Source organism: Micropterus salmoides, unplaced genomic scaffold (assembly GCF_014851395.1).
Source record: "Micropterus salmoides isolate LMB-PRFRI ecotype aquatic unplaced genomic scaffold, ASM1485139v1 Ms_hic_scaffold_2, whole genome shotgun sequence".
NCBI classification, from domain to species: domain Eukaryota; kingdom Metazoa; phylum Chordata; class Actinopteri; order Centrarchiformes; family Centrarchidae; genus Micropterus; species Micropterus salmoides.
In genome coordinates, this window is record NW_024041150.1 from 40,470,349 (window position 1) to 40,488,518 (window position 18,170).

General features: G+C 39.1%; 1 protein-coding gene across 1 annotated transcript in view; it reads right to left on the reverse strand.

The window, feature by feature from the left end:
* Window positions 1-5,479, reverse strand: part of lratb.1 (lecithin retinol acyltransferase b, tandem duplicate 1) — a 37,712-nt gene extending 32,233 nt beyond the window's left edge. Inside the window, exons 1-8 of the mRNA XM_038730748.1 lie at window positions 5,116-5,479; window positions 4,050-4,150; window positions 2,863-2,932; window positions 2,274-2,404; window positions 2,052-2,140; window positions 1,692-1,791; window positions 375-418; window positions 91-168 (exon numbers count right to left, since the gene is read on the reverse strand). Of these exons, the coding sequence (XP_038586676.1) occupies window positions 91-168; window positions 375-418; window positions 1,692-1,791; window positions 2,052-2,140; window positions 2,274-2,404; window positions 2,863-2,932; window positions 4,050-4,150; window positions 5,116-5,368 (866 nt within the window). The 5' untranslated portion in view covers window positions 5,369-5,479. The remainder of the gene's footprint in view (window positions 1-90; window positions 169-374; window positions 419-1,691; window positions 1,792-2,051; window positions 2,141-2,273; window positions 2,405-2,862; window positions 2,933-4,049; window positions 4,151-5,115) is intronic.
* Between the last annotated feature and the right edge of the window lie 12,691 nt (window positions 5,480-18,170).

An 18,170-nucleotide genomic window follows, 5' to 3' on the forward strand; every position in this document is an offset into this window, starting at 1 on the left:
GTTGGAATTTGGACCTGGAAGCGGACAAATCAGTTTTCCCAGACATTTGCAGACATGTTGAGGTGTGTGTGTATAAACTCTGAGTCGTACCAGTCAGGAACTTTGTGCCAGTCAGTGAAGATTCCTCCTGTACTCTGAGCGCCACACTCAATCAGGTGCCCTGCAAGACTGACACACACATTCATATTAATTACAGCTTTATTTCTTTGAGGTTTTAGCATTTGTTTCATTCTTCTGATTTTCTGATCTATAATGGTTTGTTTACTTGATTTTGGTTGCAGAGGGTGTCGAATGCTGTGAAGCCTCTTAAGGAGTGTGATTGGCACGTTTCTGTGTGTGTGTGTGTGTGTGTGTGTGTGTGTGTGTGTGTGTACCTCCCAGCTGCCAGCAGGTCATAGTCATTCCTCTCCCATCCAAACTGCAACAAATAAAAATCCCACACAGAAGTTATATTCCTTAACAAGAAAATTGGCCCCCAAAAAATGATTCACCAGGGGTCTCATTTATAAACGGTGCGTACGTACAAAACAGGGCTGGAAACGTGCGTACGCCACTTCCCCAGCAAAGTATTACCTCTAAGTATTGTAGGCTTAAAGCCTTTCGAAATAATCAAACACTCGTTTGATTGATTTTCCCTGAAGTGAAACCCCCCCCCCCATAATTTCAGATAATTTCAGATAATTTGCGGCGCTCAAAAAGAACCATGAGTGAGGATAATAAACACAAACGGAGATTCTGTTTCTGCAAAAGAACGCCTCAACTATGGTGACAGGAATCATATTAATTACTTGCATGCAGTGCAATTTATTCCCATAAATAAGGTGAACAGGAGGACAAAATAATTTCAATTGATGCCGTTTTCAGTGCGTCAGTTGAGTAAATACGAGAGCAGAGTTTCATGTATTGATATCACATGTTTGTTGCCTTATCGAGCCAAACGGCGTGCGGATGTGATGCGCTGCTTGAAAAACACGATTTGGAAAAATCTTATTGTCATTTAAAACAAGTCACAGTCATATTTCTTTTAACTCACTGCCGCGTTGTTAAGTGAGTGGACTGTTTGTGTAGTCTAAATAAATGTTTAAACACAAGTGAGGGGCGTTTCACTGACCATTTATAGGCAACTATGGGCGTTTGGAGGTTCGGACATGGCGCTCCCTCAAATGCGCCACATTTCAACTTGATTGTGATTTATAAAGGAAACTTGCTTACAAGTGTGCGTGCGCACGGTTTAATAAGTCTGAATATTTTTTGGCGTACGCCATTCTTGGCTTTTGGGTGCACGTACACTTTTAGTGAGGTTTCTACGTCTTTTAAATGAGACCCCTGTTTATTTGAATCCAGAGTTTCTGCAGGGGTCAGCAGGTTAAAAATAAGACCATTTTAATGTAAAGTCGAAAACAATTTAACACGTGTTTTACAATCATACCAGCCAAAATACAACAGTATGTTGGAAAACCACTCTGTCCGAAACACAAGGAGGGACTGAATGATACTCTGTCACAAAAACAATCCCACTTTTAGTTTTGAGGTGTTTAAAGGCTCCTGACAGCCGGCAGTCACATGCAGAAATCTTTACAACGAACATTACTGCCTCCAGCAGCCAAGAGAAAGGAGTTAAGAGTTATGTAGCTTAAACTGGGATAAAAGGTCAGAGCATTAAGAGACACACACGTTTCTATCAAACATACGGTGTGCATGAGCGGGCCCAGAGTCACGGCGCTGTCCACACAGCGTCCAGTCACCACGATGTCTGCCCCGAGATCTAGACAGCGGCGGATAGGAACAGCCCTGAACACAGAGAGAGAGAGAGACAGAGAGAGAGAGAGAGAGAGAGAGAGAGACACAGAGAGAGAGAGACAGAGAGAGAGAGAGACATGCACCTTTTAGTTTCACTTGATGTCGTTGAACTGAGGTAAATATTTCAGTTTGGGAGAAGTTTTAGGCTTTTTTTAATCCAAAAGTTAAATTCACTTCAGAGTTTCTGTTTCGTGACACCTGAGTTTAATTTTGAATAAAGCGAACATTAAAGAGTGTCGGTGTGTTGGTACCCGAGGTAAGCGTTCATGCTATGCAGCGTTTTAGGTAACTGCTGTCTGCTGCCGTCATCCACCGTCCAGACCTCAGAGAGGCTGCTCCTCTGGGAGGAGGACGAGACGAGAGGAAATGAAAGGGGAGGATGGGGGGTAGGAGCGAGAGAAGAGGCAAGGAGAGGATTAATATAATAAAAAGATAATAATGATGATGTAATGGCGTCATAACACAGGCCTTACGTGGGGCATGAGGTCATCGCCGGTCACGACGGCGACTTTGAGATGAAGGCCAGCCTTGTTGATGACTTCCTGTATGGCCGCAGCACAGGCCAGAGGGTTCACGCCTCCTGCGTTACTGACGACACGAATACCTGCGGGGAGCAGAGGCACCGACTCATTTACATTGTGAAGGAAAAGAGGCTGCAGATTCATTTAACCAATCAAACATTTAAAAATGTGAATTAAAACCACTATAAAATAAGAATAAAACAAGATTAAATAAAATAATTATATAAGTAAGAATGAAATTAAATAAAATCTCAGTTAAAGGTCCAGAATATAAGTAATAAATAATGGAAAAATGGATTTAAATCCAATAACATAAACTAAATCTAGAAATAGAAAACACTGAAGTAGTGTGTGTTTTAGGAAAAGATTTAAAAGATCACGCCGACTCTGGATCAGATAAAAGACCTCAAGTATCTCATACTACGAATAAATAGACAGAATTAACCAATAAGATCCGAGTGTGAAGATACTTAAACTCGACTGGATGCTCAAACCAGCAGAGGGCAGAATCCGTCCTGTGGTTTCTGTTTAGTTCACTCACCCTTCCTGTGGATGTCGTTGATGAACGGAGCGAGAGCGACATGGACGAAGTCTGGAGTGTAGCCCAGATTCTACAAGAGGACAGGGACATAACCATCATCTGCTGGGAGTCATTATAGAGGAGGCAGAACGCAAACGTTCAATAAATGTTTGATTTAACTAAGTTGAATCACGAACAAATCAGCACTTATATTAGCACTATTAAGTTCCTTATTTTGTTGAGGAAGAGGGACTGAAAAAGGATTTTACTTAATTTTACTCATCCATATTTGTTGAAAAAGGATTTTATTATAAGTGATCCTTCGTTGGGCATCAAGAATTTGTTGTGACCATAAAGAAAAAACACAATTAACCATCTGGTTTCTTCAACTTTCACTCAGGAACAAAAATCAGCCTTTAAACTTATTATTAAAATTGTGATTTGACATAAAATTTTGGCCATATCGCCCAGCTCTACCACAGAAGCGGACAATAAGCTTGTAATGACTTTATTTGATGTCGTCTTAAGGTGAAACCACAAAACCCAAATCATACCTAAAAACTGCAGATACTTTGTTTAAGGAATAAACTTTAGTTTGATTATTATTTAGATTATAGGAATCAATTTTCAATCCGTCAAAAAATTATTAATATTTATATTAAAATCAACATAATACATTTATTTACAGTTTAATACAGTCAAGTATTGAAGAAAACGCACTAGAGTCAAAACATTGGTCTTGTTTCACTGCTTTAGTGCATCGCCGCCTCCCACTGGTGCAGTGTCGCCATCGCACACAGCCAAGGAAAGATACTATGTCTTAAACTGCAAATTTAAACATCTGTTTACACATTTCTATGGCAGAATATTTTTTTATATAATAAATAAAAAGGTTCTAACTCCATTTTGACCAAATGTGTAGGTACTGTGTTTTCCTCTTGTAGGGCAGCAGATCTCAGATCAGTTACACATGTCGATGCACACAACCCGTTCAGGGAGTAAAGGCAATATGAAACTTTACGGACTTTCAAGACTTCCGAAATGATAAAAGATTAAACTAGACTACACTTGGTGACTACTGAACAATGGTCCGTGCCTCAGCTACCATAACATGCAAAACTGCCTCCACACCAGCAGCACGCGTGTTATTATTAGGCGTGCAAGACGAAATAACTTGGTGTGTAAAGACATAAAGATGTGCGACTCACAGGCGTCTTGGCCTTGGCGGCGGTGAGCAGAGACATGGTGATCTCACTCAGGTAGTCAAACACCAGGAAGTCCAAATTCCCACTGTAGATCAACTGAGGCACTGAAAACACAGAGAGAAAGATTCATGCATGCGAACACAGTCATTTTCAGCCTTTACACACTGAACAAGAGGAGATTAAAACACTTGTAAATCACTCACACTTTGTGGATATTTGAACCCCAAGACAAAGACATGGTTTCACTTTTTTAAATATATTTTTCGTAGGGTCCAACTTTGTCGTTCTCATGTTGTTATAAAAGCCTGATTACTGTTACATACGTGGCAGAAGTCAAAGGGAGCATTCAGACCAGGAAAGTTCACTTGCTTTGGTCCGGACTAAATACATCGTTGTTTTTTTGTTTTGTTTGGTCATCCATTTATTGGACAGAAAGTCTGGAGCAGGACATTTTTGATTCACAAACCGAGCTAGACATGCTGACAGCAAAAAGCTCTGCCCGTCTGTCCTATGAGGTAGTTATCAGTGCAATTACATTTATTTTTTCATTCCACTGCATTTATCGGATTAACTTTTAGTTACTTTGTAGTTTAATAAAAGTTTTTATGCGTGTCATTTTATTTCAGAAAAGTTGTTGAACCACGCTTGAGACAGTCACACCACCACCGTTTTTACAACAACTGGTCCTTGTAAAACAAATAAAGCTTTAACTGTTAACTTTAAATCATGACAAAATCATTTTTATTCATTTTCCGTGACAATGAAATTGCCATGTCACGTCGACAACCCATATAGAGTACGCATATACTCAAAAAAAGATGTACAATATGTGTACTGGCAGTGAGATTTTGGGCAAAGTAAAGTTTCTGATGCAGAAGTTTTATTTGTAAAGTACAAGCTCTGAATACTTAACAGTAGGAAAACAGCAGCGTTTATCCAGCGAGTGTAAGTGAAATATATTTGAACAGGAGTCATGAAGTCACCAGTGGTGGAAAAGTGTCTCCTGTGTGGAAACACAGACTGAACACCTGTGCACAGGTGTGTTTTTAGCATGATGAAGCTAACTCACCTGCGGTGGCTGTGTCCCCCCAGAACCCGGAGGCGCAGCCGACCCGGACCGGTTTCGTGCTGGCAGAACTCGTGTAACCCCTGCGGCTGGTTTTGTGTTGATGTAATGTGCTGGAGGACAACTTAACAGGCGAGCTGGAGTGCAAAAACCTGAAGTTTAAAAACAAAGTGCGGCAGGCGTCTGGGCTTCTGCCGCGCGACGACCGCCTGAAGGCTGAAGGCGCGTGGCGGAGTAAATGTGGAAAACTGGACATTTTAAAAGTATTTACAAATAGAGAAGAGAAGAGTAACTTAGAGAGGAGAGGAGAGGGGTGAAACTACTCTGTCAAGTTCAAGGTGCACAGGTCCATCCATAAAAACAGTCCGACGGGAAACACGTCACAGCAAAGGGGTTCGGTCCATCCGGGTTTTCACAGAGAGTACTTTCCTGAAAGTACTGTAAAAAGTACTGCATAGAAAATATTACTTATGTAACGGTACGTAGGTATAATCAGGAAAATGTACTTCAAGTATTTAAAATAAAAGTACTCAAAGCAGAAAAATACTATTCTGTCATTAGATTAGGAGGTGTTCAGATGATTTAGTAAAAGTAGAATATATTCTTATTAAAAGTATTAAAATTAAGCAACTCAAAGATTTAAAATGCCCCCTGTGACTGTTATAGCCTACTATTATTATATCATTATTATATCATTAATCATGCATTAATGTAAAAGCAGGAATTCACTGCTGTAGTTGTTGAGCTGGTGCTCATCTTAATCTGTTTTGTATCAGACTGCAGCTAATGATTGTTTCCATTATGTATTCATCTGCTGACTATTGTCTCCATTAATCGACTGATTGTTTAGTTTGTAAAACAACAATTTTGAAAATAGTGAGAAATGCCGTCGCAGTAACCCAGAACTCAAAGTGACACCTTCACAATGCCGCATCCAACCAACAGTCCAAACCTCAACGTTATTAACAGACAATGAAGTTATTACAATCATGAAAAGGAAAAGCAGCAAATCTGCAGATGTGAGGAGCTGAAACCAACAAATGTTTCACATGAAAAATTACTTCATCAATTCATCAAAATACTTGCTAATTAGTCAATAATAATAATAATCATAATCTTTATTTATAGAGCACTTTTCACCATGAGACCATGTTAAACAGTGCTTTCACAAGTGCAAAGACAATAAAACACATAAACATATAGCAAGATACATGACAGAAGTAAGAAAACACTTAATAAAAGTTAGAAGGATCAGTCAGTCAGTCAGTCAACAAATCAACTCATCTGTACTGCAAAATATCTGATTTGTATAAATAGTAACTAAAGCTGTCAGACAAATGTAGTGCCGCAAACCTCAACTTTTTACTTTGGTACAGTACTTTTTTGTTTGATAAATATTTTACAACACCCACTTTATATCAGTAAATTCTTTTCCGATCAGGTACAAGAACGTTTCTGTATATGAGACCAAACAAATATCTAAATATATCTTAAAAACTGAAGATGTGTGTTTGTGTAGGTGTTGAACTACCTGCCCACAGTGCTGGTGGTGCCACTGGTTACCTGTGTCAGCTGGTTCCTGCCTCTTTCTCTTTCTCTGTGTTCGGCAGCTTCATCCAGCCCCTCGTGTACCTGATGAGGAGGGGAGAGTTTCCCACTAGGGCCAAACAGTAGAGAGCTTCCAGCGTTTCTTACAAGACTAGGTGCCATATTTAGTCACTTGATTTGTTTGGTCTTGATTTCTGCAGATTTGGGATTGCAGGTTTTATCTGCAAGAGCTGAAACACATTTTAATTGTCAGACCATGTAAATACACTGTCTCCTGCATCAGTGGTTTGGCATCATGCAAACAACTTGCTTGTGTCACTCCCATGCAAACAAAATCAACACAAAGAGAGTCAATCATTTTTATTAGGACACCTGTTCCCATCAGACAAGTTCAGAAATACATACTGCTCACAAGGTTGGTCTATTTTACTTTTTTAACAGATTTAAGATGTAATAACATTTAGAGTAAAGCTACTCTACTATTACTTATATTATCAGCAATTACTACCATTGAAACATCTTGGATTTAATAAAAAAATATTTACCTGGAACTCAATGACAATGGTTAATTATGTCTCCTGTTTTTAATTCATGTTTGACTTGACAGTTGTCCTTGTTTTTAAATCTTTTTTTAAGTCCACTTTGGATGAGTCAGCCAAATGTGTTCGCTGTGCAGATGCAGATAGATGAATATATATATGTTTGTGATGAATTGAAGGATGAAGAGTTCTTCTATACTGATGGAGCTAAATAAACCATTACCTTCTGAGCTCAGGAAAGGTTTTGGTGATTGGGCCCATACGTTGACAGAAAAGGCAAAGTGGTGCAGTTCAGTGTTTTATTGTACAGGCCGGAGCTGGAAGGCAAACAGGCAGATACAGATACAGGTAACAGGTCCAGGTCTATTGTTTTAAGCAAGGCTTAAAGTAATAGCTTGACATTTCCAGAAATGCACTTTTATATTTGCTTCAATCACTGAACTCACCCTGCCTTTATATAGGACAGACAAATCCAATTAAGAACAAATCTGTTCACATGAGTGGTTCTTGCATGGGACCCGGGAACTTTTCATTTTCCATCATCAGCACAGGTGATAACTTGCAACTTCTTTTAAGTACATACTGTAAAGTGTGCTCCCTTGTGTTTGTCTCCCTGACTCTTTTTGCTCTCTTCCACAGGCCATGTCCGTCAACACCTCATCCTCCCTGAGTGTTACACCTGTCTCTCCTCCCCTCTCCTCCTCCAACACCTCCATCTCTTCCATGTATGTGGAATGCATGGAAGTCACCGCCAACAATGTCGTCTTTGCCATGTACGTCGTTGCAAACGTACTCCTCCTCCCTCTCTATGTCCTCGTCCTCTCCATGGGTTTCCAACGATGGAGGCGTCCACACTCTGCAGGGCAGTCAACGAGCCACTCCGACTACTTCACCTACCACATCGTCACTGTGGAGATTTTTGGTATCTTTGGATCATTTTTCTATATTTTGGGCTTCTTCACAAATAGTATGACGGTGTTTTTGTTGGGGATGTTTGTAGCCGGCATTATTTTTCCTGGACAGACTCTGTTTCACCTCCTGACCTGTGTGGAGCGCTACCTGGCTGTTGTTCACCCCGTCACCTACATGCGCCTGCGAGAAACAGGCGGGGTCAGGATCAGAAACGTCAGCATTGTGTGTGTTTGGCTGCTGTGCTTTGGATGGATGGGGGTCACAAAATTGTTCTTGCCTGGTTTTCCTGCCATCCTGTTGCTCTGCATGCTGGGTGTTTCAGTAATTTTTATATTTTTCTGCTGCCTTTCTGTTCTCTGGGTTCTGACTCGCTCAGGGCCGGGGGAGGTGGGCGGGAGCAAGGAGCGAGTTGACCAATCAAAGCAGAAAGCTTTCCACATAATCTGTGCCATAATGGGAGCGCTGCTGTTGAGGTTTGTCGGGCTTCTGGTTAGTTTTGGTTTGTCCTTTCTGCACTCGATTCGTCAAGAAGATTCGTGCGCGTTGATGAATTTAGGGATGTTTCTGACTGTGCCCAGCAGTCTGGTTCTGCCTCTGCTGTTTCTACACAAGACAGGGAAACTGCCCAGCAAGCAAGTTTGCGTTTAAAAGACGTCTAATAGCCGTCTAAACACAGCCCAGGTGTCTAGGCTAAAACAGGGCTGAATTTGGGCTATCAGTGAAAGTTTAGTAGACCTCTAACTGTAGCCAGAGAATAGACAGCTTTTGAATGATTACATATATATAATAGACAACAGAATAACGGCCAAATTATCTGTTTTACTCAAATATAACAATCCATCCAAACAAATTAAAGGTTCAGTGTGTAATATTTCTGAGGATCTATCGACAGAAATGCAATATAAGATCCATAACTATGTTTTCAGTGGTGTGTAAAGACCCTACATAATAAACCATTATTTTTTTATTACCTTAGAATGAGACATTTATATTTTCGAAGGACGTCTCCACGTTGCATCTTCATGTTTCCACAGTAGCTGAAAACAGACAAACAGCCTGCAGAGCTCATTTCATCACTACGTTCTTCTTATTCTACTTCTTGTAGAATTCAGGCAGTGCAGACACTCGTCACTATGTTGAATACGTGCATTCAAAGAAGAAGAAGTAGTAATAATATACTGCAGGGATCAGCAAATGAGTTTTGTATTGGAGCAATTTCTTTTATCCATTAGGCAACATATTTAAATTGAATGTTGTGGTGTTTCCAGTTGACTGAAACCGAACCTGAATGCATACTTTAATTACTGTTTGAGTCAAAGTTTTCCTCTTCTACTGTGAAGATTTCTGTATTTGGTAATTAGAACTGACCAAGTAAATACACAAGTTAAAACAACCCACCAAGGCTATGTTGATTTCTTTGTCAACATGTAATATTTGGGTTGTTGTATATTTGTGAATCTATATATTCATATTTGCATTGTAATATACAGTATTTGACGTTTATTCATATTTGGATTGTTGTATATTATATTTGGGTTGTACATATTCAGTTTTTTTTTATCAGTGGGCCTAGTAAGTTTCATTTCTATATTTGTTTTCTTGTGAGTTCTTACACCATGCAAAGCTGTGTTGATGTAGTAATGGTTATTTTTTTATTTAAAATAAAAAAACGGCATTAGACCTTACACCATTATCTTTTAGTATCTGCTACCTTGTTGTGTACTCTCACTCAATGATTACAGAAAAAGGTGTGTTAATGATATGAGGGTGCTCTGTAGCTGATCCTGCACCCTGAGCAGTCAGATGGAAATAGATTTTCCCCGCCGAATGTGTAAAGCGATGATCGGAACATGCAAAGAACACAAAGTCTTGTTTATTTGCCTTCAACAGGCATCAATATCTCTCTGGTTTGGCATCATGCAAACAACTTACTTGTGTCACTCCCACACAAGACAAAACCAACATAAAGACAGTCAATCATCTTTATTAAGACACCTGTTCACAGACAAGTTCAGAAATACATACTGCTCACAAGGTAGGTCTACTGTACTTTTTTTTAATGGATTTAAAATGTAATAACATTTAGAGTGATTTCAGCAATTGCTACTATTAAAAACATTTTGTATTTAATTAAAAAAATAATGACCTGGAACTCAATGACAATGGTTAATTATGTCTCCTGTTTTCAATTCATGTTTGACTTGACAGTTGTCCTTGTTTTAAATATGTTTTAAGTACACTTTGGATGAGTCAGCCAAATGTGTGTGCAGATATTATTATGTTTTTACAGTTTAAAATGAGAGATTTTAAAGTGTATTTAATAACAATTTTAATATGATAAGTTTTAAGAATTTGCATTTTTTAAAACTGATAATTTGTGTTTTTGAAGCTTAGCACATAATATGCTTAATATGAATTTCCAGAAAAAAGCTTTTGCAATTGTTTTAAGTCTTTGAAGCACAACATGGGTCAAAAGTGACTCGGCTGAGTTTTAAGTTTCTGTATCTTTGCAAAAAAATTAATTTCATCATTCAGGATTCCAGGTATTCCTCAATCAACTTGTTTTTTAACATCGGAAATCATTATTTGTATTTAGGACTTTATTACTTTTTGAATATTTTTTTTGTATTTCTACCCTTCTAATTCACAACATGGGTCAATGACCCTTATTCATTTCCTATGTAATATGTAAGAAAAGAATATGTCAACAGCTTGCTAATTAATGGTTTTAAACCTATTTTTCTTTTTCACTAGTAATGGATGTCAGTATCAAGTGAACTTAAAATTCAAAAATTATGTTCAGCAATCTTTTACGAGATATCTAATATTTTCTTAGGTAAAAAAATTGTAAAATAGACGTTCCTGTTTGTTTATACAGAAAAAAATGAAAACAATAAAAACAATGTTTTGTGGTAATAAAAGAACACGATATTCAATGACAACTTGAAATTTTAAATGATGAAATAAAATGATTTCAAAAGATGTAGCAAAGAAACACTCAGCCATCCATGTACTTACATAGGAAATTAATACAATGTGCATTAGAAGGGGTTAAATTCTAACCTTCACGGTGGACACATGATAAAAAGATCTCATTGGTTACTGACCGTGACGGGGTTTTTTTACTCTCTTAAAGATCTCAGTAGTGAAATGTAACTAAGTACATTTGTACTGAAATAAAGTACCTTAATTGTATACTTGTGTATTTCCATTTTATGCTACTTTGTATTTCTGCTTTGCTGTACCTCTGAGGCAATTATTGTACTTTTTCTCCACTACATTTGTCTGACAGTCCAATTGATTCAGTGTTGTGTACAGTGTTGTACAATTCCTGTCCACTGAAAACCAAGCATCTCCAATTGTGGTGATTTTGAGTGTTTGTGATGAATTGAAGGATGAAGAGTTCCTTTATACCGACTGAGCTAAACAATTATAAATAAACTACTTTCTGAGCTCATAGTATTGGGATTTGACCCAAACGCTGACAGAAAAGGCAAAGTGGTGCAGTTCAGTGTTTTATTGTACAGGCCGGAGCTGGAAGGCAAACAGGCAGATACAGATACAGGTAACAGGTCCAGGTCTATTACTTTAAGCCTTGCTTGACATTTCCAGAAATACACCTACTGTAAAAATTTAATCTATAGCCTGGGCTTCTATTTGCGTCAATCACTGAACTCATCCTGCCTTTATACAGGACAAACAAATGCAATCATAAACAGTTTACTTATTTTTGTTGGTGAATTCCACAAATTCTCTTAAATTGTTCATATGTGCCAACTGAACCTTCACTAAGCCACGCCCCCCATAGTTACTGTTGCTATGTCTGAAAAACTGTTTGACCTGTCGGACTTTTATCACGGCGCTGCCACTGTCTGACAGTGTTACTGCACTCCCTGGAGAATTTTTGTTTCAAATTTTTGGAAAAAGCGACCTTAGAAAGAAGCAGACAGTTTTGCAGTTGCCTTCTATATTTGAAGGTTGTTTTCAGGCTGTCAAACTGACTCAAAGGCTACATTCAGACTGCAGGCCTTAATGATCAATTCCAGTTTTTTTCCCTGATCCAATTGTTTTTCTTTAAAAGTTCATATTATTGCTTAAATGTGGTCCATATCAGACTACAGTGTGAACTGTCCGCGGCCTGAAAGTGACCTGCATGCACAGAAGAATAACACGACGTCGTATGCTGTTGTACAGAAGTAAACAAGGAGCAACAGAGTCTCCCATTTTTCATTGTCCTCTCACGGGTCACATTTCTCCTGAATAATGACAAGTGTTCGCAACTTTCTGTTCTTCTCATTGTGTGCTGTACAACACAACTGCCCCACAACTCTCTCCCCCCGCTCCGTCTCTCCACTGTGTCTGCACGGACAAGTATTATGCACAGAACTCAGAAGAGAGCTTGCAGTTCGGTGGATTTCAGGTTTAAGACAGGGAGTCTGTGAGCACATGATAGTGAGGTAGAGGAGGAAGAGAGCCACATGTTTATAATGGCTTATTGTGTTTTTTGTTCACCGCGGCTCCGTCTACAGCAGAACAGCTGCTCTGGAGTGACGTCAAAGTCGCATCAATTCCGACCTGAGTGTCCAGACTGAGGTCGCATTTAAAAAGATCCAACCTGTATCGGATTTGGACCACATATGGAAGTGGCCCAAATCCAAACTGGAAAAGACCAGATTCCATTTGACTTGGCCTGTTCACACTGTCATAAAAAGATCAGAGAAAAGAAATCTGATTTGGGTCACATTGGCCTGCAGTCTGAACGTAGCTAAAGTATTACCTGACTATTGAGATATAGGACAACGATATAAACATTGTTCCTGTACAGCTGGATAGGTCTCTGTTCACTATTACAATGATTAAAAAGCAGAACAGCAAGGCTATATAACGTACCATTGGATTTGTTTTAGGTTTTGGAAAGAGAATAAGTACTTCTCCTTTCATTCTCTCTGGGTAGCTACTGTAACTATTACAAGTGACCCAGGAACAGCGTTTGACCAGATCTTGGCAAAATACAGCAAAACAAAGCTAGAAAATGACTCCTTTTGCATAGGAGTCAATGGAGCGCAGCCATGACATTGTCAGACCTCAGTTAGAGAGAGTCCTATACTGTGCTGTGATTGGACATCTGCGTATTCAGGGCGTGGCTTGGCGAAGGGTCTATTAAGAACAAATCTGTTCACATGAGTGGTTCTTGCATGGGACCCGGAACTTTTCATTTTCCATCATCAGCACAGGTGATAACTTGCAACTTCTTTTTTAAGTACATACTGTAAAGTGTGCTCCCTTGTGTTTGTCTCCCTGACTCTTTTTGCTCTCTTCCACAGGCCATGTCCGTCAACACCTCATCCTACCTGAGTGTTACACCTGTCTCTCCTCCCCTCTCCTCCTCCAACACCTCCATCTCTTCCATGTATGTGGAATGCATGGAAGTCACCGCCAACAATGTCGTCTTTGCCATGTACGTCGTTGCAAACGTACTCCTCCTCCCTCTCTATGTCCTCGTCCTCTCCATGGGTTTCCAACGATGGAGGCGTCCACACTCTGCAGGGCAGTCAACGAGCCACTCCGACTACTTCACCTACCACATCGTCACTGTGGAGATTTTTGGTATCTTTGGATCATTTTTCTATATTTTGGGCTTCTTCACAAATAGTATGACGGTGTTTTTGTTGGGGATGTTTGTAGCCGGCATTATTTTTCCTGGACAGACTCTGTTTCACCTCCTGACCTGTGTGGAGCGCTACCTGGCTGTTGTTCACCCCGTCACCTACATGCGCCTGCGAGAAACAGGCGGGGTCAGGATCAGAAACGTCAGCATTTTGTGTGTTTGGCTGCTGTGCTTTGGATGGATGGGGGTCACAAAATTGTTCTTGCCTGGTTTTCCTGCCATCCTGTTGCTCTGCATGCTGGGTGTTTCAGTAATTTTTATATTTTTCTGCTGCTTTTCGGTTCTCTGGGTTCTGACTCGCTCAGGGCCGGGGGAGGTGGGCGGGAGCAAGGAGCGAGTTGACCAATCAAAGCAGAAAGCTTTCCACATAATCTGTGCCATAATGGGAGCGCTGCTGTTGAGGTTTGTCGGGCTTCTGGTTAGTTTTGGTTTGTCCTTTCTGCACTCGATTCGTCAAGAAGATTCGTGCGCGTTGATGAATTTAGGGATGTTTCTGACTGTGCCCAGCAGTCTGGTTCTGCCTCTGCTGTTTCTACACAAGACAGGGAAACTGGCATGTTGTAGGCAAAACACAGAATCAAGATGAGAGGTCAAGGTAATAGTGAGCCTACGTGAAACGGAAAAGTAAGAAAACCTCATTAAAAGGTGTGTAAACTTTCTCGGCATCTATTGACATAAATGCAATATAAGATCGATAACTATGTTTTCATTGGTGTATAAACACCTTACAAAATAAACCGCTATGTTTTTATTCGCATGAGCCATTTATATCTACGTTACCGCGGGTAACACAACATGGCAAAGTCCATGTAAGAGGGGTTACATGTTGTGTCGTCATGTTTCTGCAGTAGTTGAAAACTGCTACAGAGCGCTTCTTCTTCTTCTTGTAGAATTCTGGCAGTGCAGACACTCATCACTATGTTGAATACGTGTGTTTGAAGAAGAAGAAGTAATAATATTCAGCAGGGGTCGGCAAATAACTTTTGCATCAAGGCAATTTCTTCAATCCATTACATGGTGGATGAAAACAATAGACATAATAGTCAAACTAAATGTGTGGTGTTTGATTTGCTCAGACGGTAAAGTGCAAGACTCTCACCTAGAAGGTCATGAATTCAATCCCACTTTGGAGAAAAAAAAAGTTTTCCTCAAATTGATTATGAAGCGACTGTTTCACATGCTCACGATAAGACATGTGCTGCAGTGTTTGTGTTCCGGTGTTTGATCTGCATCTATCAACCTACGGACGCTTTTTAATTTCCCCATTATCTCTAGACAGAGGAAATTTAGGGTAATCACATTTTCTATTGCTATTTCAGAGGTCTGTCAAGCAGGCTACATTCTCTTTTTAATGTCGTTAAGAATTTTTTAAAGCAAAAGCTCCTAATTCAACTCGAAATAAAGCATTGCTGCAAAAATATCAAATGTTTTGGTCAGACGGTGAGTCTGCTGTGATATTTAATGTCTGTCACTTGTACAGTATGAGCAACATTTTGTTTTTTACTCAGTGTTGGTACCATCAAGACTGTTTTAAGCGTTTTAAATTTAAACTGACAATAAAAATATCAGTCTAAGACATGTGATGTTGTGATTGAGAAGGTTAATAGAAACCAACTCTCTTGGGAGCCGTTGACCGAATCTGAATGGGTATTTCACAAGTGTGGTGTGTTTTCAGTTACTCTTTGAGTCAACGTTTTCCTGTTGTACTTGGAATCTGTGAAGATTTCTATAGTTGGTAATTAGAATTGACCAAATAAATACACAAGTTAAAACAACTACCAAGACTATGTTGATTTCTTAGTCAACATGTAACATTTTGATTGTTCTATATATTCATATTTGCGTTGTTGTATACAATATTTTAGATGTATTAATATTTGGATTGTTCTATATTATATTTGGGTAGTTTTATTTATATATTATATTTGTTTGCTTTTATCGGTGTTGTTTATTTCTTGTGGGTTCTTATACTATGCACAACTGTGCTGAAGTAATGATGGTTATTTATTTTAAATTAAATAAAAACACTGCACTATTCTGTGGCCTTTTCTTTTGCCCTATCCTTACACCAAAGTTTCCAAAGAACCATTATCTTTTAGCATCTGCTACCTTGTTCTACTATCACTCATTGATTACAGAAAGGGGTTGTTGATGATGGGAGGCTGCTCTGTAACTGATCCTGCACCTTGAGCAGCCAGATGGACAGTTTATTTCCCTTAAACAATCATCAATATAACCTCTGACAGGACACCTGTGGACACTGCTGTCTGCAGAGTAGCAGCAGAAAACATGACTGACAAGGTAATCCTTTTATCTTAACTACAAATTACAAACTGCCATTAAACAATTATGCTTAATCATTACTGATGATTCATTGAACAGTTACCAAGGAAGTTACCAGTCAGGTAATTCTGTCTTATCGTTTATCTTTTAATTTGTTTCTTACTTAAAGGATCAAACCAGTGTCTTTTCTTTTTTTTTGCTGATTTTTTTGCATACATTTTTTATTGCTATTTCCACACAGATGTTGGTTTAGAACAATTAAAAATAGTACAAATAGTAACACACACGCTACAATGCTAACCCTTAGCATTCTTACTATTACAGCATATCATTTTTTTTTAAATATATGATTCCTAATTCTGCTTCCTAATGGATTGGTCCATTCTTTTAGCCTTTTTTTGCTATGCTTCAAATCAGATGTCCTATGTGGGATATAGACTGAGCTAAACTGACCCTGAGGCGAATGAAGCTCAATGTACCTTCCTGTGACCTGCACAGTCTCTGTTTTTATTCCTCCCTGTTGATTCTCAAGTTTGTTACTTTAATCTGTTTATGGTTTGCAACCAAGTAAACTGCCTTTACTCATATCTGCTGTGTCATCTGTCTGCATGTGTTGGACTGCATGTTATTAGCAACTATTAGCTGTAACAACGTCAAAATTATTTGGTCTGGAGTTAAATATTGTTCAATTGGACTAGTGTTTAAGTCCAGTAATCGTGAGCATCAACTAAACGGTGGGGTGGTGTTGTGTATATGCACAATAAATGATGGGAAATAACACTGCAAGAGATCTGTGACTCCCTCGTTGAACTTACCAGAGTGACGGTCAGCTCACACACTAAATCAAACACATGATTTATTGTGTCATTATCATTGCCATCAGTTACTACATTCGTGCCTTCTGGAAACAGAAACACATCAGATCTGAACTTCACAATTAGCAAGATGATGAAAAATTACTGGTCAAAGAGATGATGATTATGAAGAAAACGACCCAATCCAGTCTGTACAGTTGTTTTATTTATTGAAGAAAATGCATCATAACAGGTCATATGATGACAGTGTTGTGAGAGAGAGAATACAAGCTATGGATTATTATTCGGTCCATAATTAATAATGCTTATGAAGTGCATTTTATGCCCATTGGTTTGTTGACACCCAGAAATAGCCTTAGCGGCTAGCTAGCTATTGAGAGGGCAAATGGCTAACAGATGTCTCAGAAATCATACCAAACAAACTTGGTGGGTTACCCAAAGAAGGTTAAAGTCAAGGGCAACTAGTCTTGGTTTCAGACACAGCCACCAGCAATCCCTGTGAACTTCCTGACAACCACCTCAAACATTCTAGTAAGCATCTGGCAAACATTATAGAGACTATTATGCAGCACACTAGCAACCACTTGGAACAACATATTAATCAACGAGAAAGTAAACACTTACCAACACTCCAATAACTGTCTACAACCGTATAGGAACCACCTAGTAACACGACAGCTACTGTCAGCTAGAATCCCCTTGTACCATCTAGCAACACCTTAATTACCCAGCAAGTCCTCCAACTTAATCGACAACATAGGTCGTATTAACCAACCCCCAAAAACGACTCATATGACCGTATCCGAAAATAGTGCCTCTACCGTCGTATTCATATTTGCATTGTTGTATATAATATTTTAGATGTATTCATATTTGGATTGCTCTATATTTGGGTAGTTGTACATATTCAGTATAATAATAATAAATTAAAACATTTTTTTATTGGTGCTGAAACATGAAATTGTACCGAAGCAATTATCAGAAAGTTATAAACGCTGCCCAGCCCTACTGAAAACAGAACTCAAAAACCAAGCAGACAGTAAGTACATTAATCAAAATGTGGAGTTAGAGTAAACAAATCAAATTTATGAGACTCAAACACAACCTTCAGCGTGATTCAGTGTCATGTTTACAGCCTGGCAGTTTTCCTGCCCGGTGTAGAAAGAGCAGTGGTAACACCAAACTGCTGGGCAGAGAGAACCAGATTACAGACATCATCACCAGACACCCATCAATTTTGCTCAGCATTTGTGAGGCCTCAAGAGCATCACAAACCAGCATCCCTCCTAAGCA